The sequence below is a fragment of the Sminthopsis crassicaudata genome, chromosome 2, assembly GCF_048593235.1.
Source record: "Sminthopsis crassicaudata isolate SCR6 chromosome 2, ASM4859323v1, whole genome shotgun sequence".
Lineage (NCBI taxonomy): Eukaryota > Metazoa > Chordata > Mammalia > Dasyuromorphia > Dasyuridae > Sminthopsis > Sminthopsis crassicaudata.
The window spans coordinates 573677816-573705315 of NC_133618.1; the positions used below are offsets into that span (position 1 = coordinate 573677816).

General features: G+C 37.3%; 1 protein-coding gene across 8 annotated transcripts in view; it reads right to left on the minus strand.

The window, feature by feature from the left end:
- The window catches only part of ADAMTSL3 (ADAMTS like 3), a 553717-nt gene that overhangs the window by 301039 nt on the left and 225178 nt on the right, over positions 1-27500 (minus strand). For all 8 annotated transcript variants that reach the window (XM_074295268.1, XM_074295270.1, XM_074295266.1 and 5 more), the window contains exon 4: positions 7667-7794. In XM_074295268.1, the coding sequence (XP_074151369.1) occupies positions 7667-7794 (128 nt within the window). The remainder of the gene's footprint in view (positions 1-7666; positions 7795-27500) is intronic.

Below are 27500 nucleotides of genomic sequence, written 5' to 3' on the forward strand. Positions count from 1 at the left end.
AATAGAGAGATTGGGAATTCTATGTAGTGGTTCACACTCATTTCCCAGAGTTCTTTCACTGGGTGAGTAATTGTATTTCTACATCTGTCTTATTTACCTGTTCCTCTCCACTCACTGTTATCCTATACACACCAACTAAAGGCCTCCTAATTGTTCTGTTTTCCAGTCTCTCCCTTTTCCAATTCATATTCCACAAGGCTGCTAACTAATCTCATCAAAACACAGATCTGACCTTGTCATTTCTTTCTCTAGAGTGTCTACAGCTATTGATGGCCTCTAGGACAAAATAGAAACTCCTTATTTCAAAGTCTTTACCATCCTAGCCTTTTTCTGTAATACTTTCTTTCATGAACTTTGGGTTAAAGCCAAACTGGCTCATTTAGTGTTTTCCAAACTTGCCATTCCATATACTGTCACCTTCTCTTTATTCCCTTTATTCCACTTTTCCTAGAGGGCAGCTAGGTGGCACAGTGGATAGGATGTTAGAATTGTGGTAAGGAAGACCAGTTCAAATGCAACTTCAGGCACTTACTAGCTCTGTGAATCTAGGCAAGTCACTTAATCCTGTTTGCCTCAGTTTTCTCATGTATAAAATGAGCTGGAAAATGGCAAACAACTCCAGTTTCTTTGCCAGTAAAACCCCAAGTGGGTCACAAAGAATCAGACACAACTGAAAAGGCCTGAACAACCTCTCCTGAAATGCACTCTTCTGATTTCTGACTTTTACAATCAATTCTTAGCTTCTTTCAAGGCTCAGCTCAGATGGCACCTCCTACAAAAAACTAACGGATTCCTCTTATTTGGTAGTCTTCTCTTCATCATCAAAGTGATTTGTATTGACTTATCTGTTTAAGTGTATTTTATTCACATCTACCCTCCAAGTTCTAATGAAATCTAAACTCCTCAAAGCCTGGAACTAATTTTTTTTTTTATGCCAACAAATGCTTATTGAATTGAATTGGATCATGTTGTGACATTCCTAGGTTCACACAGCTAGTAATATAAGAGCTGAGATTCAACCCTCAAATTTCTGACTTTAAGTCCAGGAAGTCATTCCCTTATTTTTAGGCTCACCACTTGTGTCATCTGTTAGCTACAAGATTCATTTTCCTCTCCTGCAATAGTTTCTATTGTAAGAGGCAGGAATATCTACTTGCATGCAGTAGGCCCCTGTTCAACCTAGACTCATTCTACATCTTCCTTTGTTTCACCCTCTTGCCCCTGTTTCTGCTGTTATTGAGACCTCCATTCTCTTCAAGTTGGTATCTTAGACCACTACTCCTATTCTGACTATACTTCCCTTCTTTTCCCAGCTCAAACCAACAAGTAGCTATTTTAACTTAATACTTTCTTCTGTTCTTAAACCCTAGGGTTTTCTTGTTCTATTACCTTTCTTCCTTTGTTTCTGTCTTCTTTGGATCCCCCTCCATTTACCATCTCCACATTGACCGATGATACTGCTGAACAGAGCTGGAGAAAGTCGCTAATGTGCTGATGGGACATATTACAAATTCACATTATCTAATGATGGCATTAGATCATTACATCCTCTTTCATCTAATCTTGAATCTCTATAGGTACCTTCTCTGCTTCCTACAACCACATCCAACAAACTGAATTTTTTCCCCTAAACTTTCAGTAGACTCTACCTCACCCTCAAGCTACCATCCTAACACTCTCCTCCTTTGTTCAGAAACCCCTTTCTCTCCCTGTCTCACCAAGCCCTCTCTTTCTTTGAGATGAAGCTCAGGCTCCACCTTCTGCCAAGAAGCCATCATCTTTGAAGCTACATATTTCTATTTATTAAGTTTACATTGATGGTGTGCATTTTATATGTATTTCTCTCCTTTAGAAAGTAAATTAATTGCTTATAGAGGCTGTTTCATTCTTTGTACTTGTGTTCTCAATGCCTAGCACAGTGCCTGACATAAGTTGTTGATGTCCAACTGAACATTTTGACTCTCCATGGACAATGCCTTCCACCTTGGCAAAGGTAATGAAGTAATTAGTCATTTCTTTTTCCAACAGGTTAAGCCAAACAGAGGTTAACTGACTTGCCCAGGATCCCATAGGTAGTAAGATTTAAGTCTGTATTTCTTGAAATTCAGGTCATCCCATGTCCAGGCCCAGAAATCTATCCATTGAATCACCTATATGCCTCCTGATTTATAGAAGGCACTATCAATCCTGATTCATAGAAGGCACTAAATTAAAAACAAAACAAAACAGACCAATTTTTAACCATACCACTTCTAATTAATGGGCTATGGAATGTACAGAAAACATATTAGTCTAACAAGATTGTTAAATAGTCCTAGAAAAGGGGTCTTAACCTGAATTCTAAAAATTTGCTTTTTAAAAAGTTATATGTGTATTTCAAAATAACTGGTTTCTTTTGTAATTTGATGTTATGCATTCAAAAACATTGGCTGGGAAGGGGTTCTTAGGTTTTACCAGATTGCCAAAGCAGGCTAGGACATTAAAAAGTTAAAAAATATCTATTGTTGAGTTGTTTCACTCTTTGTCATCACATTTGGGTTTTTTTATGTGTGCATCAAAGGTACTAGAGGTAGTCTACCATTTTCTTCTTGAGTTCATTTTATAGATGAAGAAACTGAGGCAAACAAGTGATTTTCCCAGTGTCACATAATGAGTAAGTATCTGAGGCTGCATCTGAAGTCAGAAAGGTGAGTTTGTGACTCTAGGCCTACACTGTGTTACCTAGATGACTTTTAAAAACATTTATCTTACAGTTAAAGGACTTCCCATAGGAAACATGTCACCCAACAGAAATATGGAAACAAGAATAAGGAACCAATATGGTGACAAGAGAACTGAACTCAAAAGTCAGAAAGCCTAGACTTTTTTTTGGTAAATAATAGTTTTTTATTTTCAAAACACATGCAAAAATAGTTTTCAACATGCCCCTTGCAAAACCTTAAGTTCCAAATTTTCTCCCTACCATATCCCACCTCCTCCCCAAGATGGCAAGTAATCTATGTTCAACATTTGCATTTCTTCTATAAATATTTCCACATTTGTCATGCTGAACAAGAAAAATCAGATCAAAAAGGGGAAAAAAGATGATAAAGAAATCAAAAAGCATGAAATGACAACAAAAAAAGTGAAAATACTATGCTGTGATAGCATGGTCCTCCTTCTGGATACAAATGACCCTCTCCATCACAAGTCTATTGAAATTAGCCTGAACCACTTCATTGTTGAAAAGAATCATGTCCATCAGAATTTATCATCACATAATTTTGTTGTTGCTCTGTGCAATGATCTCCTGTTTCTGCTCATTTCACTTAGCATCGGTTCATGTCTCTCCAGAGATTTTCTGAAATCATCCTGCTGATCATTTCTTATAGAACAATAATATTCCATCACATTCATATACCATAACTTATTCAGCCATTCCCCAACAGATGAGTATCCACTCAGTTTCCAGTTCCTAGCCACTACAAAAAGGGTTGCCACAAACTTTTTTTGCACATATGGGTCCTTTTCCCTTTTTTATGATCTATTTGGGATGTAGGCCCAGTAGAGACACTGGTCAATCAAAGGGTATGCAAAGGGATAGCGCTTTATGCATAGTTTTATATTGCTCTCCAGAATGTTTGGATCAGATCACAACTCCACCAAAAATGTACCTCAGTTTCCCCACATCCCCTCCAACATTCATCATTATCTTTTCCTGTCATCTTAGCCAATGTGAGAGGTGTAGAGTGGTACCTCAGAGTTGTCTTAATTTGAATTTCTCTGACCAATAGTGATTTAAAACATTTAGAAAGCTTAGGTTTTAACTGTAACTCCATCATAAATAAATTGACTGGATGACCCCAGGATTTTTCACTTCATCTTATGGGGCACCTACTAAATCATCTGTAAACAACCCAACCTGATTATTTATATTTTAAGTTCTCTTTCAGTTCAACATTGTATGCTTCTGTGCATCAATCCTAAAATTCATTCTATATGCTTTGCCAAATGCATATGACTAAGCACATGGCAAGAACCCCAAAATACTGGTTTCACTATGAAGATAGCCATATGTGAATCTGATGGATCCAAGTTTCAATCCCAGGCCTAGCAGATCAGAGCTGTCAGGCCAGAAGGCTGTGAAGTGAGAGTGAATGGCCCACTAGAAAGGAGAAATGAGTTATATGAATTGATCATTTTTAGACAGTTTGAAAAGAACAGAGAATGAGGAGTGGCTTACACATCAGGCTAAAGTTTTACCTTTCCCCTAGATAGGGCATTGGTATTGGAAGTTAGTGGGTTTTTAGCTTTTAAAGACTAGGTAGCTACTTGGATAGGTTGGATGGGGTGTTGGACTAAATCCCAGAAGCATATATAGCACTTAGGAAAAGTACATTCTGGATAGAATCAGTATAATTTTTAATAAATCAAAACCATAAATGTATCTACTTTGGTTGACTTACAATAAGGTGAAAGCAGCAATTTACAAACCCTAATTTATTCTTATGGCAGTTTTCATCAAACATATACAACCACTATTTCAATAGAAGCCCACCTGCCTCCATTCTCTCTGGAATCTAAGCAGTGGATAAAGTTATATAAACAAAGTACAAATAAGGAGAAATAAAAGAATTTCTTTTCTTTCCAAAAAAAGAATTCTTCCACCTGTGTTTTCATCTATCTCCTGGTTATCATTCAAGATCTTGCTCCCTTCTATGTTCCCTCTGGAATCTTCCATCTCACCCTGTTCAGTGGCTTATTTCCATTTGCTTAAAAATACACCTTATCTTAAAATGGTCTCCACTTGACTGCTGTCTCTCTCTTATCACCCTTATATATACTTCCTTTCATTTCTAAACTTTTTAAATAAATGATTTTATCAGAATTCCCAGCTGGCAAGGTCAATTAACCTGCAAATATTATGGAAACCAGCAGAGATCAGTGGAGTCCAACTAAGATTAACCTAAACAGTCCAGGAAGTGTGGAATGCAAAGGGGAAGTACAGCCATTGAGAAAGGCAGGCATCATTATCTGATAGTTAGAACTACTATGCAACAAGTACTGGGCTAACCACCAGGATACTAAAAAAAAAAAAAAAAAATTAATTTAAAAAATAAAAAAGGCAGACTGTTTTCAAGAAATTCACTGTCTAATGGGAAAGTTCAATTAGAGATAATTAATGGAGGGAAGGCACTAGCTTTAATGGGCATCAGAAAAACCTTCTTGTAAGAGGCATTGAATTATACAAACTCAGAGATTTTGAGCCAGATGGACCTCAGAGATTGTCTAGTTAAGATCTCTTTTTATAGAGGATAGAGGTGGGGTTCAATTATAGAGGGAGCATGTGGCAGAAACAGGAATTTGAACACAAGAAGTCTTATTCTATGAGCAGTTGATTACATTACTTTCTCTCTTTTGAATGAAGAGAAGCATAAAAAAGTGCCAGAGTCCAAGAGTCAATGTAAATGCAAGCTAGGAACTGAAGAGAGATGAAATTAAAGTGGATAGCCCAAAGAGAACTGAGGGAGCATGGGTCAGAAGCATGCTCAGGTTGGGAAGGGGTGGTGAGTGTGGGTCACAGAAATAGCAAATATTAGACTCATCACTTTTATGCTTTCGGAAACTGTCTTAGTGATGTGAAATGAGCCAGGTCATACAATTAGTTTAAGAACAAACAAGACTAAAATTCAGGTCTCCTGATACCTCCCCATACCGGTCTTTAAGGTTCTTTTCCACTACATGCAATCTATAAAATAGAAATACAAATATAACTGTCTGCTAAAAAGGTTCAGGTGGTTTGAGGGCTTTCTTTGGACAGAGCACACTGGTCCCACCCACTCCAAGTATCAAGGGTATTATAACTGGAATCCCTCCAGCTGCCTCTACTTCATCAGCCCCTCCCTTTTTAACCCTTTCCATTCTGATTCTTATTTCAGTTTCTCTCCCTCCTCCTCTCTCTCCCTTTCCTTGTCCCTTTCCCTCCCCTCCCCTCCCCTCCCTCTCTCTCTCTGTCCCTCCCTTCCTCCCTCCTTTTCTCCCTCCCTTTCCTTCCTTCTCTCTCTCTCTCTCTCCCCCTCTCCCCCTCTCCCCCCTCCTCTCTCTCTCTCTCTCTCCCTCCCTCTCCCTCTCCTTCTCCCTCTCCCTCCCCCTTTCCCTCCCCTTCCCTCCCCTTCCTTTCCCCTCCCCCTCCCTCCCCCTCCCTTTTCCTCCCTCCCTCTCTCCCCCTCTTCTTTCTCTCTCCCTCTCTCCCCCTCTCTACCTCTCTCTCTCCCCCTCTGTACCCCTCTCTCCCCCTCTCCCCCTCTCTACCCTTCTCTCCCTCTCTCTCCCTCTCTCTCCCTCTCTCTCTTCCAGTGCTCTTTGCTAGTCTTTTTCCATCTCATTGTCTCTGCAATCACTGCCAAGCATTCCCCTCCTTTACATACATGTTTGAAACATTAACTTTATGAAAATAAATCCATGAAGAATTAAAATGTATTTATATCTCTTCAAAATCCCCTTTAAAATGTTTTATGGTATTTGAAAAACCTAGTTAAGAATACATAAAAACTTAAGAATAAATCCTTAATATTTTACAAATATATTCTAATTATAATTCTGAAATTTAAAAAAAAACAAGTTTATATATACACACATTCTAGAGTTATTTTTAAAAGACTTACATTTTTTAATATATAAAAAAACTTGGAAAAACAATCTTGTTAATTTCTCTCTGGCAAACCTTGAGTGTATTCTATTCCAATAAATGGGTCATTCATAGTATTTTAATAAGAAATTAATTCCAATGGCTATAACCCAAGAAGAAGACTCAGGAAACTTGGGTTCTAATCTTGAATTCCCAACTAACACCATCATCTACTTTGGCAGGTCAGTTTAACATTCTGTGCCTCAATTTCATCACAGCATTGCTTGCTTCCTGGGGATGCTATAAAGAGACAAAGACAGCTGCCACAGGATTTGGATTCAGAGCTCATTTCAATACATATCGTTACCTCATGGTTCACTATCCCCACCTCAAAACCTCCCCATTCCAGCGCATCTTACGCAATAATGCCAAAGTAATCATCTTAATATACTGCCTTAATCATGCTACTCCTCCGCTCCAATCTTTTCAGTGGTGTCATACTGCAAGGTCCAAATCCCTTGGTCTATTATTCAAGATCACCTGAAATGTGGATTTATAGGTTTATTTCACCTGTTTTTTCATCAGTAAAATGGGAGTGAATACTTGTATCACTAACTTTATTATGTTGGGTATGAGGGGAGCTCTTTGGTAACTACGCTTTGTTTAGCCATTTCAGTTATGTTCAACTCTTTGTAACCACATTTGGAGTTTTCTTGGCAGAGATACTAGAGTAATTTGCCACTTCCTTCTCTAGCTCTTTTCATAGATGAGGAAATTGAGGCAAACCCAAGTTTTAGTTACTTGGGTAATAACTTTTCCTATCTACTAGACTAGAAAATTTCTAAGGGAAGGACTTATTCATATTTCCATTTCATACCCCGCAGCACAGTACCCTGAACAGAGTAGACACTGGTGAATTGCATCATAATTACCTAGACCTTTGGATGGCTCAGCATACTAGAGTTTATATGGATACAATATTTGATTTTACAATATATACTAATATGCTTTTAAGATGCTGCTGTTGTATTTTCAAGAAATTTCATTCCAGCTACTGACCTTCCATTCAAACATCTCCTCAGAGAGTATGATGCTCCTCCACCACAGGTCCGGGAACAATCACTCCACTCACCCCAGGCATCCCAGCCACCATCCTTATCTTCATCTGACCGTGTAATTCTTGATGTCTACAAATAGGGCAAAAAAAAAAAAAAAAAAAAAACCACATGGAATAAAATGTAAAATGTTCAAGTCTTCTGGGTCTTCCCCGCCCTTCCCATCTTTTCCTATGGGTATCCAAAGGAAGTGAAACATCTTTGAAATGTTTAACTTTTAAAATTATTTTTTTTTCTCATGAGAGCATGACGGCAGAAAATAACTATAAGAACCTAGAGGCGTTCTAGCAATGAGCACTATAATTTGATTAAGGTCAAATTATTTTCCCTTAGAACATGTTTTTGAGGAACTTAAGAAAAAATTATTATAGGTATACCTCATTTAACAGAAGGAATAGGCTCCGCAGAGCCTTTTGTAAAATGAATTTGTATAAAGAGCATCATTATGTTTGCCACCCAGCAATTTACATTGTAATTTCAAACATATGTTCCCTAGGGAGAAAACACTGGACCCAAACAAAACACAGTAACATTTCATTTTTCCATCTCTACTAGGGATAGAAATTCCACATGAATGAATTTTCCAGACAACTGATATTTACCCCTTTAAGCACCAAGACTTGTTTCAGTTTAATCATTTTAGATGATTTTGAAATGGGGAGGGGGGAGGGTGGATGGGAAGAAAAGCAGTGGAAAGAGTTGCAGTTCAGAGGGATCTGAGTTCAAGGGCTGGCTTATGAAGTGTTTATGAACAAATTCACAAAGAGGGACATATTATCCTGCAGGAAATGCTCCAGGATATTATACTTTGTGAATTGTTTCTGATTTTTTAGAGGCTTTTTTCAGTCTTTTCTCTTGCTCTTGGGCTATGAGCTGTTATTTCTTACTGCTGTCATTGTTCTGAAATCTCTTTGAACAACACAATGCTAGGAAATCAACAGTAGCAACCTTACTAAAATGCCCCTGTTTATTTTTAGTTGTTTTCACTTTTCTAATTACTTCTTATAATCTTCTATGAACCCTGGTTCCTAGGAATCCAGGAACCAGATTTTTAGAAATGTGTGTGACTCTAAATGGGGAGAAACTCTAAGCAAGAGGCAGAAGATGCCCCCAGAAGTCAAGTGGAGGCATTGAGGAGAAAGGACTTCATGTTGTCTTTTTTAAATATTCTGATGTCATTTCTCCTTTTTGACTCTGAATTACACTCAGTGCAACTGAAGATGTCAAGTATTTGGGGCCCACATTGTTTGTTTCCAGAATGTGCCTAAAGAGAAAGAAAAAGTCTTACTTTCTACCACACATAAGGAAAAGTGTATAGTGCTGGCAAGGCAATAGGCCTTGGGATTACTGATACTTAGGCTAGCATCAGTGGTCAGCCAAAGGACATCTCCTTGACACGGTCCACTGGGAATTCTTTAAACTATAGCACACAGCTACTGCTACTTGTTGCCCCCTTCCCTTAAACTCAGTTCAACAAGTGAAGACTATTTTACTTTATCAGAATGCCTTCCTCTACCAAAATAAACATAGTATTTTTTGTTGTTTGCTTGCTTTTGTTTTCTTTTTCATATTTTTTCCTTTTTGATCTGATTTTTCTTGGGCAGCATGATAAATGTGGAAATATGATTAGAAGAATTGCATGTTTAACACATATTGGATTACTTACTATGTAAGGGAAGAGAATGGGGAGAAGGGAGGAATAAAAAATTTGGGACACAAGGTTTTGCAAAGGGGAATACTGAAAGCTATCTTTGCATAAGCTTTGAAAATAAAAATTTAAAGTTAATATTATTTTTTTTTAAAATGCTGTTCAAATTCTGCCTTGCCTGTGAAACCTTTCTGGATCAATATTAGTATCAAGGCAACATATTAGTCCCTGAGAAAAATCAAAGAAATATAAGGCAAAGGCCCTTGGGACCACAGAGTTTGCAATCTATTCAAAGGGAAAGGACAGCACGTGAAGTTAGTAGTTCAAGAGAACTAAAAAGACCAAGCCTTTGCCAAACGAATTATGTAGACAAAGATGTTACAGATGTTTGGCAGATGATGGCAGAGATATTGCTAGAATTGTTCAGAGGAGCAAGACAATACTTAAGCCAGTAAGAAATGTTAGGTACAACAGAATATATCTAGAGAGGGTGACTAAAGTGGTAAAAAGGCCAGATAGCAAGATTGATTAAAAGACCTAGAGATATTTAGAAACTAAAGACAAAATGGCATCTCCAGATGTTTGAATGGTTGTCATGCTGAAGGGAAGAAGGAAGGTAAGGAAATGGCGTTGCTCCCTAATGGGTAAGGATCGGGGATTGAGTTCAGAAAGGAAGGTGTGTTCAATGTAAAACTCTGGAGAGTTGGAGGAAACTCAGGGTAAAAAAGAGGTTATAGGATCTGGATCACGGTCGATCATCAAGAAAGAAGTTTATAAATGGTTTCTGGTCCCCAGACAAATATATGACCAGGGCCTGCATCACACTTTTTACAATTTCCAAGGTAAACTAAAAATAGATGACACAATCAAAATTCATTTTCCATCAAAACAAAACATAGGAACTATTAGAAATAAGTGAGTTCTGTCTAAACAGTGACATATGTTAAATGGGTTTTGTTGAAGCCCGCACAAATTTCACTTATTCTGGTAACTAAACTAAGAAAATTGGAGTTCTTCAAATGGTCAAGTCCACTTTCTGCTTGGGTCTGTTGTCATTTCAACACAGCTGTCTCCCATCCTGGAGGCAGAGAGGTGAGTATGAGCCAATCCCAGCTGTAGTTCCTCTAGGGGCAGGGACCAGCCCACACACCCAGGCTTAAAACACCACAGGTGTGCCCACTCAGGGAGTCAAACAAATCATAATTCTATCTAGATTCGAGTCCTCCTTAGGCCTGCCCATTATCCTGGTCTTGCTGACCCTTACTTTCATCTTAGATGGATTCTTTCCCTTTTCTAAGATGCTATTTATAGATTTGTAAAATGGGGAAAGTTATCTATGCAACATCCCCAAGACAACATGAATGGCCTTTTGTGTCTGGCTCTTCCTAGGTAATTGTCTCATGGCTGAGCTTTTCCTTTCTGGTTTTAGTACCCACTAGAACTAGGGCCCAGAATGTCTCTGCCAGAATAATGGGGAAGTTCCCAGTCTCCCTATGTCTCTGGCCCTAACTTCAGGTAGGGCTGAGCAAAGAGAAAATTCAATTCTTATGATGACTAAGCATTCAACATATACCATAAGATCATGGTTAATAAATATATTAATTATAATACTATATTACATAGATTTTATTACTATAGTTATAACATTTATACTATAATCATTATATTTATTATAGTTAATATTATGGTAATGATATCAATTATATGTATTAATGCTTTAATGTTTACAAGGTATTTACATTATTCTCTCATTTGATCTTTTCTTAAACCGTTCAAGAGCAGCTGGCCCGGAATCAGGAGGGACTCATTCTCGTGAGTTCAAATCTGGCTTCAGACATTTTCTAGCTGTGTGACCCTGGACAAGTCACTATTTGCCTCAGTTTCCTCATTTGTAAAATGATCTGGAAAAGAAAATGGCAAACCACTCCAGTATCTTTGCCAAGAAAATCCCGAATGGAATCACAAAGAGTTGGACACAACTGAATAATAACAACAACAAAATCCTATGAAGTAGATGCCATGAAGTTGGGAGGTTAAGTGATTTGCCTTGGGTCATACAATTAGATAAGTGTCTGAAATGGGATTCAAACTCAGGGTTTTCCTGACTCCCAAATTTCACATGCTTTCTACTGTGCCATCTACACCAAGAAGGAAACTAAGATCATTAAATCTGATTTTGTAAATGAGAAAACTGTAGGACAGTGAAATCGACTGACTTAGCCCAAGGCCTGTTTCTTTTCAATGTCATACACATACAAAAAAAAAAATATATTTTTGTGAATTAAGACTTAGATCTGAGTAGAAGTTAATTTTTAATGAAATGTTTCTATTCAGATATAATATTACATTCAAGAGGATATTCAGACCACTCAAGTAGCCTTTTGGTGTCACTCTGGCTTCATGCAAACAGTTATAAGGCAATGTTGGCTCAATATTCATTGCTAATAATTAAGTAGCTTGTTAATTGGATGCTACCACCAATTAAATAAATTTCACTCCACCCATAAGGGCCCATCTTGAACTATTCTTTTACATTTCTTTCCACATGTTCATCAAAGGAGCACCCAGGAGGCTGGGGATACCCTTTGCATTTTCTTCATTTCCTAAAAACTGTGGAACATACTTGTGATCCATTGTTTATCCTCCACTCTTGTCACATGTCCAACCAATCATCGTTTTCAATCACACATATCTTTGATGACACCTTTCATTATTGTTCTTTTTAGTACTCTTATTTGTTACATGGTATAATATGCTCACACCTGCTATGAATGACTCTCTTTTTCAGTTTCCTAATCTCAAGATGCAAACAAACACAGGCACACAGACCATTCTTCATTTGTGAATTTCTCCTTGTTAGGCATTTTCAACTTCTTGTCTTAAAATTTGAAGCTATCTATTTAGAATATGAAAGCAGACAGCCTACACAACAAAGCTCCTCCCATATGTCATCAGGCTCTCTCTTCAAATATCTCAGTTCTGTGAGAGTGCTCTACAACTATTTGCATCAATTCCGGAAGGAGCAATGAAAACCTGCAAAATCTGGAAGTGTCCAGTCTAGACAGTACCTCTCATATGGTCTTCAATCCTTCTCTTCCAACCACAGCCTCAGGATCATGTGCTTGCATTCTCTTATTGATAAAGTTATAACTATATCCTGCCTCTCTGAATTATTCAGAAGAATATCCTTTAAGTACCTATGACCCCCAAGAAATCTCTCTTCCCTTGTTCCTATGGTCCTTCTTATACTCCCCTTAACTCTCATATCTCAACTTAAGTATTTTCTCTTTAGTTTTTGGCTAAATGCAATTTTAATAAGGATTATTGCTTTTTAGCATTAATGAATGATTTACTGCTTCTATGGAAATCTCAAAGTGCTCCCCCACCTTTAAAAAAAAAAAGCTGCAACAGATTGGTGCATACATGTTGTATATTTTTAGGATTATTGTCAAGAATTTTATTTTCATTATATAGTTCAACTTTTACTAGATCTGTATATGCATTACTGAGTTAATAGCTCCCCTTATTTTCCATGGACTTGGCAGTTGTGCTTCAGCTGGATTGGTATGTTCATTACTGAGCTAAGAATTCTTTAAAGTCTATGTGCTAATTCTTTTGGGAGAGGGTAGAAAGCAGTCTGGACCAGTGATTTCTTTAGTGAAGAGATTTCCTGGTATGGAAACTCTTCTCACCAATATGGATCTAGAACTCATTTGTCACTTGGAGTCTTAGAGATCTGGTTAAGACACTAAGATATTAAGTAACCTGCTGGTTATTTTATTTAATATTTAAACTCCAGTTTTCCTGACTCCAATTCTATCCATTACATCTCAGTATTTATTTATATGCTGATAGCTGATTGAGCATGGTTTCTTAAACTTTTTCTACTTGTCACTCTTTTTTAAAAAGCCTGAAAAATTTTTACATGATGATGTAAAATACAATATAAGTATACATGTCCAAACAGTTATGTTGCTGTACAAAAAGAATCAGACTTTGAAATAGTGTACAATTAGCCTGTGAAGGAAATCAAACATGCAGGCAGACAAAAATAGGGGTATTGGGAATTCTATGTAGTAGTTCATAATCATCTCCCAGAGTTCTTTCGCTGGGCATGATATATCTATGATTGTAAGGGCCCTTTAAATGGGCGCCACAGCGCATTGGGAGATTGAGGCCCGGAAGTAATTTCTATGGATATTAGGACTGCCCTTGGGCGGGATCCTGGCCATATTGAGATAGCTTTGTAATGGGTGACTCTCTCGCTGATTGGCTGTGTGTGTGACCTCACAGGCCCTTTATAAGCCCACTGCAGGCAGCAATCACCCTCTTTAACCTGGCGTTCTTCACCTTGGCTTCCTAGCCTGGGTGGCCAAGCCAAGATGGATAGCCAAAAGAGGTAAGGGTTTTGGTAGTGAACACATGGGTCTTCTGACCAGGTGTTCACTCGGGAACCAACAAGTCAGGGCATCAGTCAGGGCATTATGTGAGTAGGTATAATAAAGGCTTTTAAGATTACACGTGGTTGTTCTTGAGTGCGCTACCGGTTATTAAGCTATAGATTCAAGAGATTGTGGCCAGAGACCTTAGAAGGCCTCAGAGGAGGCGAGCCGGGTAGAGTTCACACTGCAAAGGACAGTGGTCAAAGGTACTCTGGTGGGTCTAGGACAGACTAGTAATTGTAACTGCCAGGAGAGCACGTTACATATGATGATAGATATATAGGTATATAAATCAAATATTTACAGATAATAAATTATAATTTTGTGACCCCTATGTTCAGTTATGTAACCCCATATGGGGTCACAATCTATAGTTTAAGAAATTTTGTCACAGAGAATCTCTTTCTATAACAAAATTTCATCATTATTTTATAGGCTCACTTTTATAGTTATATTCTTACCAAGATCTACATAAATTTCAAGAGTCCTGGCCAATAACAATTTGGGGGCAAACAGACTTGGCTGGTAAAAATCAAGTTCTTTTAGCTGATGTTTACCAAAAGACTGTTGAATTTAAGTCATGTGACCCATCCATGTCAGTTGGTTATCATCATCAATTCTGGATAAATAAGTTATTAATAATCCTAGCTAAATCCTAAATTAAACCGTCAAATTATACCTGTGGAGAAGGAAAGAATTTATGGCCAAAGAAAAACTAGAAAATATTATGAAATGCAAAATAGATAATTTTGACTATAATAATTTAAAATGATTTTGCATGAACAAAACTAATGCAGCCAAGATTAGAAAGGAAGCAGAAAGATGGGAAACAATTTTTACAGCCAATGTTTCTGATAAAAGCCTCATTTCTAAAATATATAGAGAACTAATCCCAAATTATAAGAACACAATTTATCCCCCAATTGATAAGTGGTCAAAGAATAGGAACAGACAGCTTTCAAATGAAGGGCTACCTTTCATCTCAAGTGTCACTACAGAGTTTGTATTCTAAAGATATCATAAAAGAGGGAAAAGGACTTATATGTACAAAATTTTTTGTAACAGCTTTTTTGTAGTAGGAAAGGAACTGGAAATTGAGTGAATTCTATGAATGTAATGGAATATTTAATTGTTCTGTAAGAAATGATGAGCAGGTGCATATCCTTTGATCTAACGGTGTTACTATGGCTTATATCCCAAAGGGATCTTAAAGAAGGGAAAGGGACCTGTATGTGCAAGAATATTTGTGATAGCCCTCTTTGTAGTGGCCAGAAACTGGAAACTGAGTGGATGCCCATCAATTGGAGAATGGCTGAATAAATTGTGATATATGAATATTATGGAATATTATTGTTCTGTAAGAAATGACCAACAGGATGATTTCAGAAAGGCCTGGAGAGACTTACATGAACTGATGCTGAGTGAAATGAGCAGAACCAGGAAATTGTTATATATTTCAACAACAATGCTGTATGATGATCAATTCTGATGGATGTGGCCATCCTCAACAATAAGATGAACCAAATCAGTTCCAATAGAGCAGTAATGAACTGAATCAGTTATGCCCAGCGAAAGAACTCTGGGAGATGATTATGAACTACTACATAGAATTCCCAATACCCCTATTTTTGTCTGCCTGCATTTTTGATTTCCTTCACAGGCTAATTGTACACTGTTTCAAAGTCTGATTCTTTTTGTACAGCAACATAACTGTTTGGACATGTATACTTATATTGTATTTAATTTATAATTTAACACATGTAATATGTATTGGTCAACCTGCCATCTGGGAGAAGGGGGTGGAGGGAAGGAGGGGAAAAATTGGAACAAAAGGCTTGGCAATTGTTAGTGCTGTAAAATTACCCATGTATATATCTTATAAATAAAAAGCTATAAAAAAAAAAAGAAAGAAATAATGAGCAGGCTGATTTCAGAAAAGCCTGGAAAAAGTCATATAAACTGATACTGAGTGAAGTGAGCAGATCCAGAAGAACATTGTACACAGTATCAGCAAGATTATTTGATTATCAACTGTGATGGATTTGGCTTTTCTCAGCAACACAGGCATTCAAGAAAATTCCTATAGACTTGGGATGGAAAATGCCATTTGCATCCAAAGAGAAAACTATGAAGATTGGATGTGGATAAAAGCATACATAGTATTTTCACCTTTTTTTTTGTTTGCTTTCTTGCTTAGGTTTTTTTTCCTTGTGGTTTTCTCTCTTTTGCTCTGATTTTTCTTGCATAATATGACAAATATGGAAATATATTTAAAAGGACTGCACATATTTAACCTATATCAGATTGCTTGCTGTCTTGGGGGAGGTAAGAGAAAGAGGGGGAAAAAATTGGAAAACAAAGACTTACAAAAATAAATGTTGAAAACTATCTTTACATGTATTTGGAAAAATAATATACTATTCAAAGAAAATAATCTTGGCTGAAATAAGTCATTTTGTCCTTTTCAAGATCAAAATTACATCTTTCTTACTTATATGGAACTGATTCACAACAATTAAACAATTGCTAATTTGGAGAGTGTAAAATAAACTAGTTGCTTGAAAGCAATAAATAGTTGTTTTATATGTATATAGGATATATATCTCATTGTTCTTGTTCAGTTGTATCCAACTCTTCAGTGACCTCATTTAGGGTTTTCTTGGCAAAGGTACTGGAGTGGTTTGCCATTTCCTTCTCCAACTCATTTTACAGATGAGGAAACTGAGGTAAACAATGACTCCTGATTCCACGCCCAGTACCAGGCCACCTAATGTGTTTAAATGCACATTTGCCTAAAAGACTGTTTTACAGAAAACTCATTTAAGGTAAGTGCTCACATGGAAGTCAGAAGAAGCAATACAAGGATACTTTCAAAGTCTCTCTGAAGAACTTTGGAAATGATTATGAAATATAGGAGACACTGGCACAAGACCTCCATGTCTAGTAGGCTTGCATCAAAGTAGGTGCTATGTTCTATGAGCAAAGCAGAATTGCAGTAGTTCAAAAGAAAAAAAGAAACATGAGACATGCAAATTTAGAGCTCTCTCCACTCCAAATGTTCATTTGGACTATTTGTGCCACACCTGTGGCAGAGCCTTCTGAGTTTATCTCAATCTAATCAGCCACAGTTGGACACATTGTACCTTGACCACAACACAGTGATATTATTTTGGTCCTTTTTTGAAAATGAAACACTACCTCCAATTTGTGCTCTTTCTAACAGAGATATTGCTCTCAATCTAGGTTGATAACAATCTGGAAGTCATCTTACTTATAATGTATAATAATAAGAACTGGATATTCTATGGGGCCCTAAAAAGCATATATAGATATACTTTTTTTCTTTTTTGCTGAGGCAATTGGGGTTAAGTGACTTGCCCGGGATTTCACAGTTAGGAAGTGTCTGAGTCCAGATTTGAACTCAGGTCCTCCTGAGTTCATGGGCAGTGCTGTGTCCATTGTGCCATCTAGCTGCCCCAGGAAAGTATAAATTTAAACATTTACTGAGTGTTCACTATTTGCAATGAATGTGCTAAGCTTGGAGTTGGAGGAGATACCAAGATATGTACAGCATAGTTTCTGGACTCCAAAAGCTTAGAATCTAGAAAGGGAGATAAGAACAGATAAATATTACAATACAAATGAAAAATTATAAAGTATGGGAAGTACCTGTGCTTTGTAATCAGAAGGAAAAAAACCCTTCCAGATTTAGTAGAGAATAAGGGTACCAACCAAGTAAGATTTCACAGGGCAAGTGAAATTTTAAGGTGAATTTTAAAGAATGGGTAGGAAGCCCACAAGCAGAGGTGATGAGAGGATACTGGTACACAAGGAACAAAAGGATGGAGATAAGAAAGAAGAAGGCACAATTAGTGATTAATCCATCAAACAGTGGAAGAGAGGAAGACAAAGGCTTTTTAAGATGTTTGCTTGGTCTATTCTATAAATTTTCTAGAGCCTTTTTTTATTTGAGTCTGTCCTAGCAATTTTCATAGTCACTAAATTTAATCCTCAAAAAAAAAAATCTGTGGGTCAACTTTCCACATTCATTTCAAAACAAATATAGTGAGTATACTAGACAATATTAGAACAGGTTTGTACTAGTTGTTCTAGGGTTTTGGGGGGGAGGAAGATATCCCTTGATGAATCTCATTTACTGATCCATGTCACATTTGATCTGACCTGAGAAAGAACAAAGAATTTCCTAAACTCAAATCCAGATCTTCTTTCCATCCAAGGAAAGGAAATTGGTTTCTCTTTCTGTTATAAGAGCACAAGATTATGCTCTTATGCTTATGATCTTTGGTACTAGAAATGAAAACCTTCCCTTGTACTAATGGTAGCGTGTGACCCACAAACAGAGAACATAGTCCAAAAGGAACCAAAAATATGTGATTCTAGTCAAAGTAAATCATAAAGGATGGTCTCAAAAAAAAAAAAAAAGTTGGACTGGGTACCAGGAGATGTGGGTTCTAAGATTTGCCCTGCAAATAATTAGAAGTGACTATGGTCAAGACTCCCCAACTCAGGACTTCTCTAGTCAAATTGAGAGCATGAGAGATAGCTTCCCTTATATAAATGAGCATCTTCATCCTTCTCTTTTGTTGTCATACATCACATTATCTTTATTGTACCCATGAGAGGTACTTCTAGGCCTAAATACACATTAGTATGGTTCTGTTTAGCAGAGAGTCTTAGGGTCAGAGCAATTGTTCAAAGTGGCTTTTATTGGATACTGAGAAGTTGTGCCTCATTTTTCACATGAAATTCTTGGGTAGGAAAGTATTGGTATAAATGCTAAAGGGACTAGACTAGGAAACCTAGGATTCTAGCCTTAGAAATGCTATTTTGTGGCTAAGGGATGGAGCAAATGGCATTTCTTCTTCAGGTTCTTGTTTTCTCTACTTCAAAATAAAGTGGTTCAATAGAGATGATCTTCAAATTCTATTCTGACTTTAACATTCCATGATCATTTCCTTAAAAACCAACTTAACTCTTTCTCCCCTTGCCCCAAGAATACTGGTTTTTAAAAAGATAATATAATAAGAGCTTCATAAAATAATCATACTGCATTAAATCATGACTGGATAAAAGCCAAATATGTTAAATGAACAAAAAGAATTTATACAAGTTCACATTTTCAAAATTTTACAAACTTAGATTATTCATGATGAATATTAGATCATGAACACTGCTGCTACAAAGCCCCATAGCTACTTCATCAATACCAGGAATTAATCAAAGACAAAGCTAAATTAAAAACTGATTACTCCCTTTAATGATCAAAAATACTATATGGATAGGTGAATTTTCTTGTTTTTGATAAAGTTCTATTAGATTAAATCAGATTAGAAACTTATGGACTCTCCTGAGGAGAACTTCATTGATACAGAAAGACAAATAAAGGAATAATTAAGTGATTAAAACCCTACAATCTCCTTCCCTAGAATGTCTCTAATAAGGGAGACAATCAAGTGTCTCCTGTTCTTTGAAGCTAGAATCTGGACCAATTGCAGGCTCAAGGACTCATTTGGCTGACTTATGAAGAATGGTGGCCATGCAAATGGAATTCTGCCAGTAGCAGTAAGAGCTCATTCCTCCACCCTCAAGTCCCACCCCAAATCCCTGCATTTAGATGTAGTTTTAGCCAGGGTGCTTAGATTTTCTGAAACTGAATTGGTTTATAGATTTAACTGCTTCAACATTTTAATAATAACACCATAATAAAAACAGCTTTTAAAAACTGGCTGCGCAAGGGCATCAGAATTGTAAATTAAACCAACCAAACCATGGAAATTGGAATTAGTAAACCAGGGGGCCTAAATTGAGATTTTTCCAACATGTACTCTGGGATAGTTCATGGAATAAAAATAAAATTGCATTAGCAACATTTGCCTTGCACTTTGGCTTGTCTGGGGCCAGATGTCTGGTGAGCTTCACCTTCCCAAATGACACTTACCCTGAAATCAGAGGAGGGTCTAGCTGATGGATATATATGGAATCAGCACAAACCTCAAATGGAGGGTGAATCTGATAAGGAAAATAGGTACAAGAGACTGACGACAGAGCATGCCCTCTCAGTAAAAACAGAAAGAATTCCTAGCAATGGGAAATTTGATATTCCATTAATTTCCTGGCTTGTCAAGTCACCTGCATGCCCCCAAATTCTACAAACACATTGGCCTTTATAAAGTCCTAGGCTGTTTCAAGAGTGCTGTAGGAATTTTGTACTGGCAATGCTGTCATTATGGTAATCAATCAATCACTTATTGTGTGCCAGAGAACACTCCTAAGCTCTAGGGATACAAAGAAAAAGTTATAATAGTCCTTACCCTCAAGAAGCTTGCATTCCAATGAGACAGATGACACACAGAAATTAGAATCTATATTTCTGATATAGAGTATAGAGTAGGAGGAAGGTAACCTTAGAAGAACGAAAATGGCATGAACAGAGGGATGGAGGGCAGAAAAGACCTCCTAGAGGAGGTGATGCTTAAGCTGAGTCTTAAAGGATGGGTTTTTAAGAGTTGAAGTTAGGAGTGCTTTAGGCTTGGGGAACAATCAATGCAAAGGCACAAAGATACTGAGCAAGGAGTGTGAGGGACAGCATGGAGTTGGTTAAGGCTACATCACAGAATAGGCTACATGTTTGGAAAAGGAGAATGGAGTCAGGTTGTAAAAAACATGAAATACAAAATAAAGGACTTTCCAATCAATCCTAAAAGTATTAGGAGGAACCTAGTGTTTACTGAACAGAGTGGAGAAGATAGGAACAGACTCTTCCTGGGAAAATCACTTTGCAGAGTGGAAAGACTTGAGCCTAAGAAGTAGTGGAGGGGCTTGGAGGGAATGGTGAGGTGGGAAGTGAGGGAAACATTTCAGATGTGCTCGGCATCTGAAATAAATGAAGCATCTTGCAAGTGTGTGATCACTAAATTGATTCTGAATTTAGGGGTGATCATCAGTTAAACGAGAATGCGATGTTGTCTTTTAGTTGGCCCACGACCATTTTCCCTGTAATGAAACATCAAAAGGGAATTGAAGAGCCCATCACTTTAGACACACACACACTCACACACACACACACACACACACACACACACCAAAACTCACATCCCCAAGTTTATCACAGGATACAGGATATTCATCATACCCTGTAAGACAAGGAGCGCAGATGGATAATATTGACAGATACAGAATGCTCACTTTCTGTAGCTGCTCTATGGAAATCATCCCTTGGGAATGCTCCCTGGAGATCAAGGAGGGAGGTGATTCAAGAAGGCATTTGTCCTCCAAGTCATCACCCCAGCATTGCATGTTCCAGGATTAATGCTTTACTTTGGAAGCCCATCAAATCAGGTTATAAGATCAAAACTGGGTCACTTTTTCCTATGAGCTGATGCCCAGTGTCCACTTACCTCCTGAAAGACCTTACCAAAATATGTCAAAAGCATTAGTTTATATTCTTTAGATATGAACATACCCCCACATAGTGCTATGGGCAGACCTATGGGCAATTCCAGAAATTGAATTCAATTCAATAAACATTGATTTAAGTATCTATGATAGGCCAGGCACTATGATAAGCTTCAAGGATACAAAAAAAAGGCAAAAAACAGTCCCTGCCTTCAAGTAGCTTACTAACTGGTAGGGAGAAACAACATGCAAATAAATATTTATATGAAGTAAGTGAAATACAGGTTAAATATTACATTAAAAATTAAATAAAGAAGTACTGGAATTAAGAAGGGCTGGGGAAGACTTCACAGAGGAGGTGGGATTTTAGTTATGACTTAAAAGAAGAGGTCAGCAGTCAGAGGTCACAAGGGAGAGCCCATTCCAGGCATGGAGGATAGTCAGAGAGACTACCTGGAGCTTTCTCATTTGTGGAACAGTTACTGAACTGAACTGAAGTCTTGGGCCAGAAGGGGGAAGGAAACTGGAAAAGGAAGAGAGGGCTGGGTTATGAAAGATTTTTTTATGACAAAGAAAGCATTTTGTATTTGCTTCTGGAGACAACTAGAAGTTACTGGGGATTTTTTGTTGGAGGGAGGGGAGGAGGAATGAAAGAGCTGGGGCTTCATATGATTAAACTTGAACATCACTTTAGTGCCTAAATGGAGAGTGGATTAACTTTTATTATTATATACCAGGATGCTGGGCAATTGATCCATCAATGAGCATTTATGAATTTAGCCATCCTATGTCAGTCTACAACACACCCATACACTGACCTTCCCTTTGCTCAATGTTCTATGTCTTATTCAGCCTTTCTTTAAGATACACCTGATTAATGAATCCTAAGCAATTCAAACTGAACAAGGACAGGATGGAGATTCTTGTCTTCATTCATCTTCCATGTGAGCTATGAGCAGGCAGGTGAATCCCTCTCAGGGAGCTTATAACCCTCAAGTAGATCACTCTGGGTAGGCCCCTCAATTGGGACTGTGCTTAGTGACCAAAAGCAGACTGGCCAAAAATCATGGCTTACTCTGTGCCTAAAAAGAGTTTGGAGATTCCTAGCTCAGTATCAGTTTTACCTATTTTTTTGTCTTTTTTCTTTTTCAGAATTTTTTTTTTTTGTAGGTTTGCTCCCTAGGAGATGAACCCAGAAAGAATGCAGGGGGATGTTTAAGTATTGTAACAACAAAAGATATCAATAATAATAATTTTTAAAAAAGAAATTCTAATGGAGGGGGAAAGTATTTGAAAGTTTCTCCCAAGCAAAAAAGTTTCTTTTTTCCTAGCTTATCAGTAACAAAATGGATGATTTGTAAATGCCTGATGAATGATTTAGTCTGAATAAAAGTTAAGGGAAATCTAACTGCATTCAAATATCTGGACAATTTATATAATAGAGGCCTTATTCCAAATAAGATGAGTCTGAACACAGAGATGTCACCATTTCACATAAAATAATCCCTTTATTTGGGGACAACTATAAATCATTTTTTTTCTCTGCATTTTGCATCCTGACCTTTGTTTGGAGCTAAAAAGTATGTCTTCTTCTAAAAGACAACCTTGCATATAGGGGAAGCTAGCTGTCAAGTGTTATGTGGGAATTGCTTTCTTTCACAAACCAAACTTGTTCCCATTTTTCAATGACCTCCTTAAAATGTGGAGCATAGGACTAAAGATGAGAGACTAGGATCTGATCTGACCAGTACCGAAAATTGTGCAACTATGAGCTGGGGTTTCCAGCTTAAAAGGAAAGTAGGCTGGCACTTTTATGCTCCATTAAAGATTATAACTGCATTAAGACTTTATGGGACACCTTTTTCTTGATCACCTCTGTTGTTCTAGCCAATCACTAGACTTGTAGCTATGTAACAACTGACTCATAACAACTTTAGCTTTTATTCAACTAAAACCCTTAAATTATTTTCAAATGAATGGCAGTTAAGCTAAGTGTCAGGATTCAAAAGACTTAACTTAAACAAAAGGTCATGTGTAATTTTTCTTTTAACCCAGGGCTTTTTATTCTTCCCTATTGAGTTTGCTCCTTATTTTAGGTCATCATTCCAGACCTCGGAAATGTTTCGGAATGCTGATTCTATCCTGTAATCCAGTCTATTAACTATCCCTCCCAGTTTTTTGCTTTTAGGCTATTTCTAGGAAATGCCGAGGGTCATTCAGCAGGCTAAGAGCAGGGTGTGGCCCTGAGCTTTGGAGCAGTAGACTTTCATAGCTTGGGGGATTTGTCCAGGCTATGATATATTACTTGTTGCATTGATCTCCCTGTTCCAAGAATTCTACCCACAGTAACCACAGGGAACTTAAGACAAATCCAATATTGAAGACTGCTGATGTTAGTTAATAGTAATACCTTAAGTTAATACAATGCCTTTTAGGAGCTCCAGGGCTTCATATTTTAAAATTAATTACATTATCTGAATAAGATCTTTGAAAATGTTCTTAAGGGAATGACAGATTTATCTATTTCGAATCAAGAAAAAAAAGTTCAAATGATGTGTCTAAACCCAGAGTCAAGAATACAAAATAGGTCTGTTTGTATGAATAAAGCTGTGCTCATCATGGCCACAGTGGGAAACTGGAACCCTACTGCTGTTGATAGCATTTACATTGAACTCTAAGGTATGCAAAGTACTTCAAATAAATTCTCTCATTTGGTCACAATAATAATGTGAAATAGATACTATTATTTCCCCACTATTATAAAAATGCAGTAGACAAGAGTGCCAGATTTGGAATCAGGCTTTGAGTTCAAATCTGGTCTCAGGCACTTACTAGCTGAATGACCCTGGCAAGTCACTTAACCCTATTTATCTCAGTTTCCTCATCTGTAAAATGAGCTGGAGAAGGAAATGAGAAACCACTCCAGTCAGACATGACTAAGCAACATTACAGATGAGGAAAAACCCTATAGGAAGTTAAGTGAAGTGTTCAGTGTTCAGTGACTGTTAAGGATATGAGGCGGGATTTTAACTCAGGTCTACCCAACTTCCAATCTAGCCCTCTAGCCACTGTGCCATCATAGCTACCTCACTGCTAACAGACCTGTTTTGTATGTTAGAAGTTCCTCTGTTTCTTGATTAAAACACATTTTTAAAATTTTCTCTATTTCTTGACTGTAAAGTGAGAATTCTGCTATCCTGTCCCTTAGCAATACTTAAAATGAAAGCAGCTTCATTTAGCTAATATCATTACTTTATTTTGAGATGTATGACATTTTCTTCTTTCTTCCCATTGGCATTTTAAAAATACCACAAAAATTTTCTTCCAAAAGAATTCCCTTTTCCATCCTCATAATTTCTTTCAAACTATGCACTAATGGACAGCAGGGTCTTAGTGGTCTCCCTCACTCATGTCCACACCTCTGTCCTCCATCTTGGTCTTAATTCATCCTGCACATTGAAGCCAGGCTAACTCATTCTTTCATCATGTCCTGTGTGAGTAATTCCAAGATCCCTTTACAACTTTACTTCATCTGAGCCAGTTCACCTAAGGACAAATACCTGAACCTGAAGTTCAACCCCCACCAGCAACACACTTTTCTTCTATAATCTTATACCCAATACAGACTTTCTAAGCAAGTAAAGTTTATTTCCATAATAGCTCATGCACATCACAGTATCACAAGATATGATGCTTGATTGAATCTTCAGAACCTACTCAACCCTCTCATGTATTTAATGAAAATACTGAGGCACAGGTATTTAGGTAGTGTTAGAAGCAGGACAATCATATATGATATGGATATTGATATATCCAAAAAAACACTATAGATATTCTGACCAGAGAAATAGTGCTTCTTGCAGCCTCATAATTAGGTAGTTATCTTGACTCTTGTCTTGCCAATCAACTTCATTGACAGTAGAGGAGAGAGTAAGGCTGATGACTTCACTCAGCTCTGTCTTACAATGCATGTATGAGTCTAGAGATCACCCTCCTGATGTCAATTGGTCCTCTTTGAGAAAGAATCAATAGTACTTTTGCTGGTCCCACTCCCTAGGATGTGTTCCTTTCATCATTTATCCAAAATCTTAGTCTTTCATTAAAGGACAAAGATCAAAGCTCATCTCCTCCAGAATGCCTCGTAGTATCTCCAGAGATACTCATTTTCTCTGAATTACTCTAGCAGTTAGTCTCTGCTGATGTCATAGGACAAACACTAACCTAGAAGAGATTTTATTACTCTTCTTAAGTAGCTGTGTGATGCTGGTCAAGCTGACAAACCTCTCTGGATCTCATTTTCTTCATCAGCTAAAGAAGAAAAAAAATGAAGGCATTGTTGATTTTGGAAATAGTCGTTTGAACAATGTACTTGGTGATCTGATGTCAGCTATATAGTGGTTAAGGGATGGGTTACTAGAATAGCTAATTTGAATATTTTCTAGGGCACTAGCCTGCCTCTAGGAAGGAAAATGCTTTAAGTGAGTTCAGCTGATTGATTTAATTGTGGACAGATGATTTTTAATCCCATGAGAAAACAATTGTTAAACTTCTCTTGATAACGCATTCTAATATTTGGCATCATTTATTTTCAAGTTATTTTTAACCCTCAGCTCCTACAAAAATTTTAGCTTATTCTTAGGGATATAATGAAAATGAAAAATAGTAGCAGTCACTACATACCAGCATAAAAACTATTTCCATGTTTAAGGAGCTAGCTTCAGATTCACCAAGGCCAGGATTCAAGTCCTTCCTTTGATAACAGTGTTGTGTGACCACAAGCAAAGTTAACTCTCAGTGCCTCAAGAAACTCTCCAAAACTAAGTTACATGCCAGTCGCCAATCTTCATCAGTAGAGAATCACATGGAATTTACCATACTAGCAAATTAAGATATGTAGGTTAAAAAAGGGAATATCCAGAAAAAAAGGAGGTTGCCTTCTTTCTCCAAATTTAATCATCTCAGTTTCACCTCTTCACAAGGACCTCTTCTACCAGTTTTAGCTTACCTATCTGCTCACCAATATCTTCACATATTTGTTAAGGAAGTCTATCAACTCCCAAATGGTCACAATACTCTGACAGCATGGTCAATGCTAAAGGTAATAATAAGACACACATGTGGATGATTGTGTTGTTGTTCAACTGTGTCAATCTTCCTTGATCCCATTGGGGTTTTCTTGGCAGACCTCCTGGAGTGTATGGCATTTTCTTCTCCAGATGATTTTACACATGAGGAAACTGGGGCAAATAGGGTTAAGTGACTTGTCCAGAGTCACACAGCTAATGTGTGAAATCACTTTAGAACTCAGTAAGATAAGTTTTCCTGGTTCTATTCTACCTGCTCTATCCACTTTGCCATCTACCTGCCTATATAGTGATAATAGCCAAATAGAAATTTAGAAAACACCACCATAACCATTATCTCATTCTATCCACACAATAAAAATATGAAATATGTAATATCTCTTAGACTTGATTCCTTCTATTTTTATTCATGCATAGAATACTACAATGATCTCCTGGGGGTTACCCTGCCTCAAATCTCTTCCTACTCTAGACCATCCTCTACATAGCTGCCAGTCACCATGTCACTCTTCTACCCAATAAATTCCAGCTTTTTATTACTTCTAAACTCTCCTATTTGACTTTGTAAGATTTTCATAATGTTGTGCCCCAATCTCTCTTTCCAGAATGATACATTACTTCTCTTTCTATATTCCACCATCCAGTCCAACTGGCCTTTTCTCTATTCTTTATGTATGCAACTCTGTCTCTGCAGCTTTTAGAGAGCTGTTTTCCTCATAGCTGGAAGGAACTTCTTCTTTGTTTTCACCACATAGAATCCCTCATTTCCTTAAGGAAGCAGCACAAATATTACCTTCTGGTCCCAAGTCCAGTTTTCTTTCATTATCAAACTACTCTAAGAATAATCAAAGGATTACTTAACAGTTCCCATTTCCCATATGCTTCAGTTGAAATGAGAGCTGGGAACTCTCATATTCATCCTCTCTCACACTCTTTCCTTTTCTTCACTTGCTTCATTTCCCTCCCTATCTCTCTTTCCTTTCTCATGACTACCCTTCAGCTCTCCAGTCCCTATTTTTTAAAGAACTATGACACTCACTTTATGACATCTATGCCATAATTCTAATTCAGTACATGGCCTTTCAGGATGCTAAAGTACTTCTAAACACCAATGGGCCTTACGTTATGTTAAGAATTTTTATATATACATTTTTTGAAAACTCAACAACTTTAAAATCAACTCTGAAT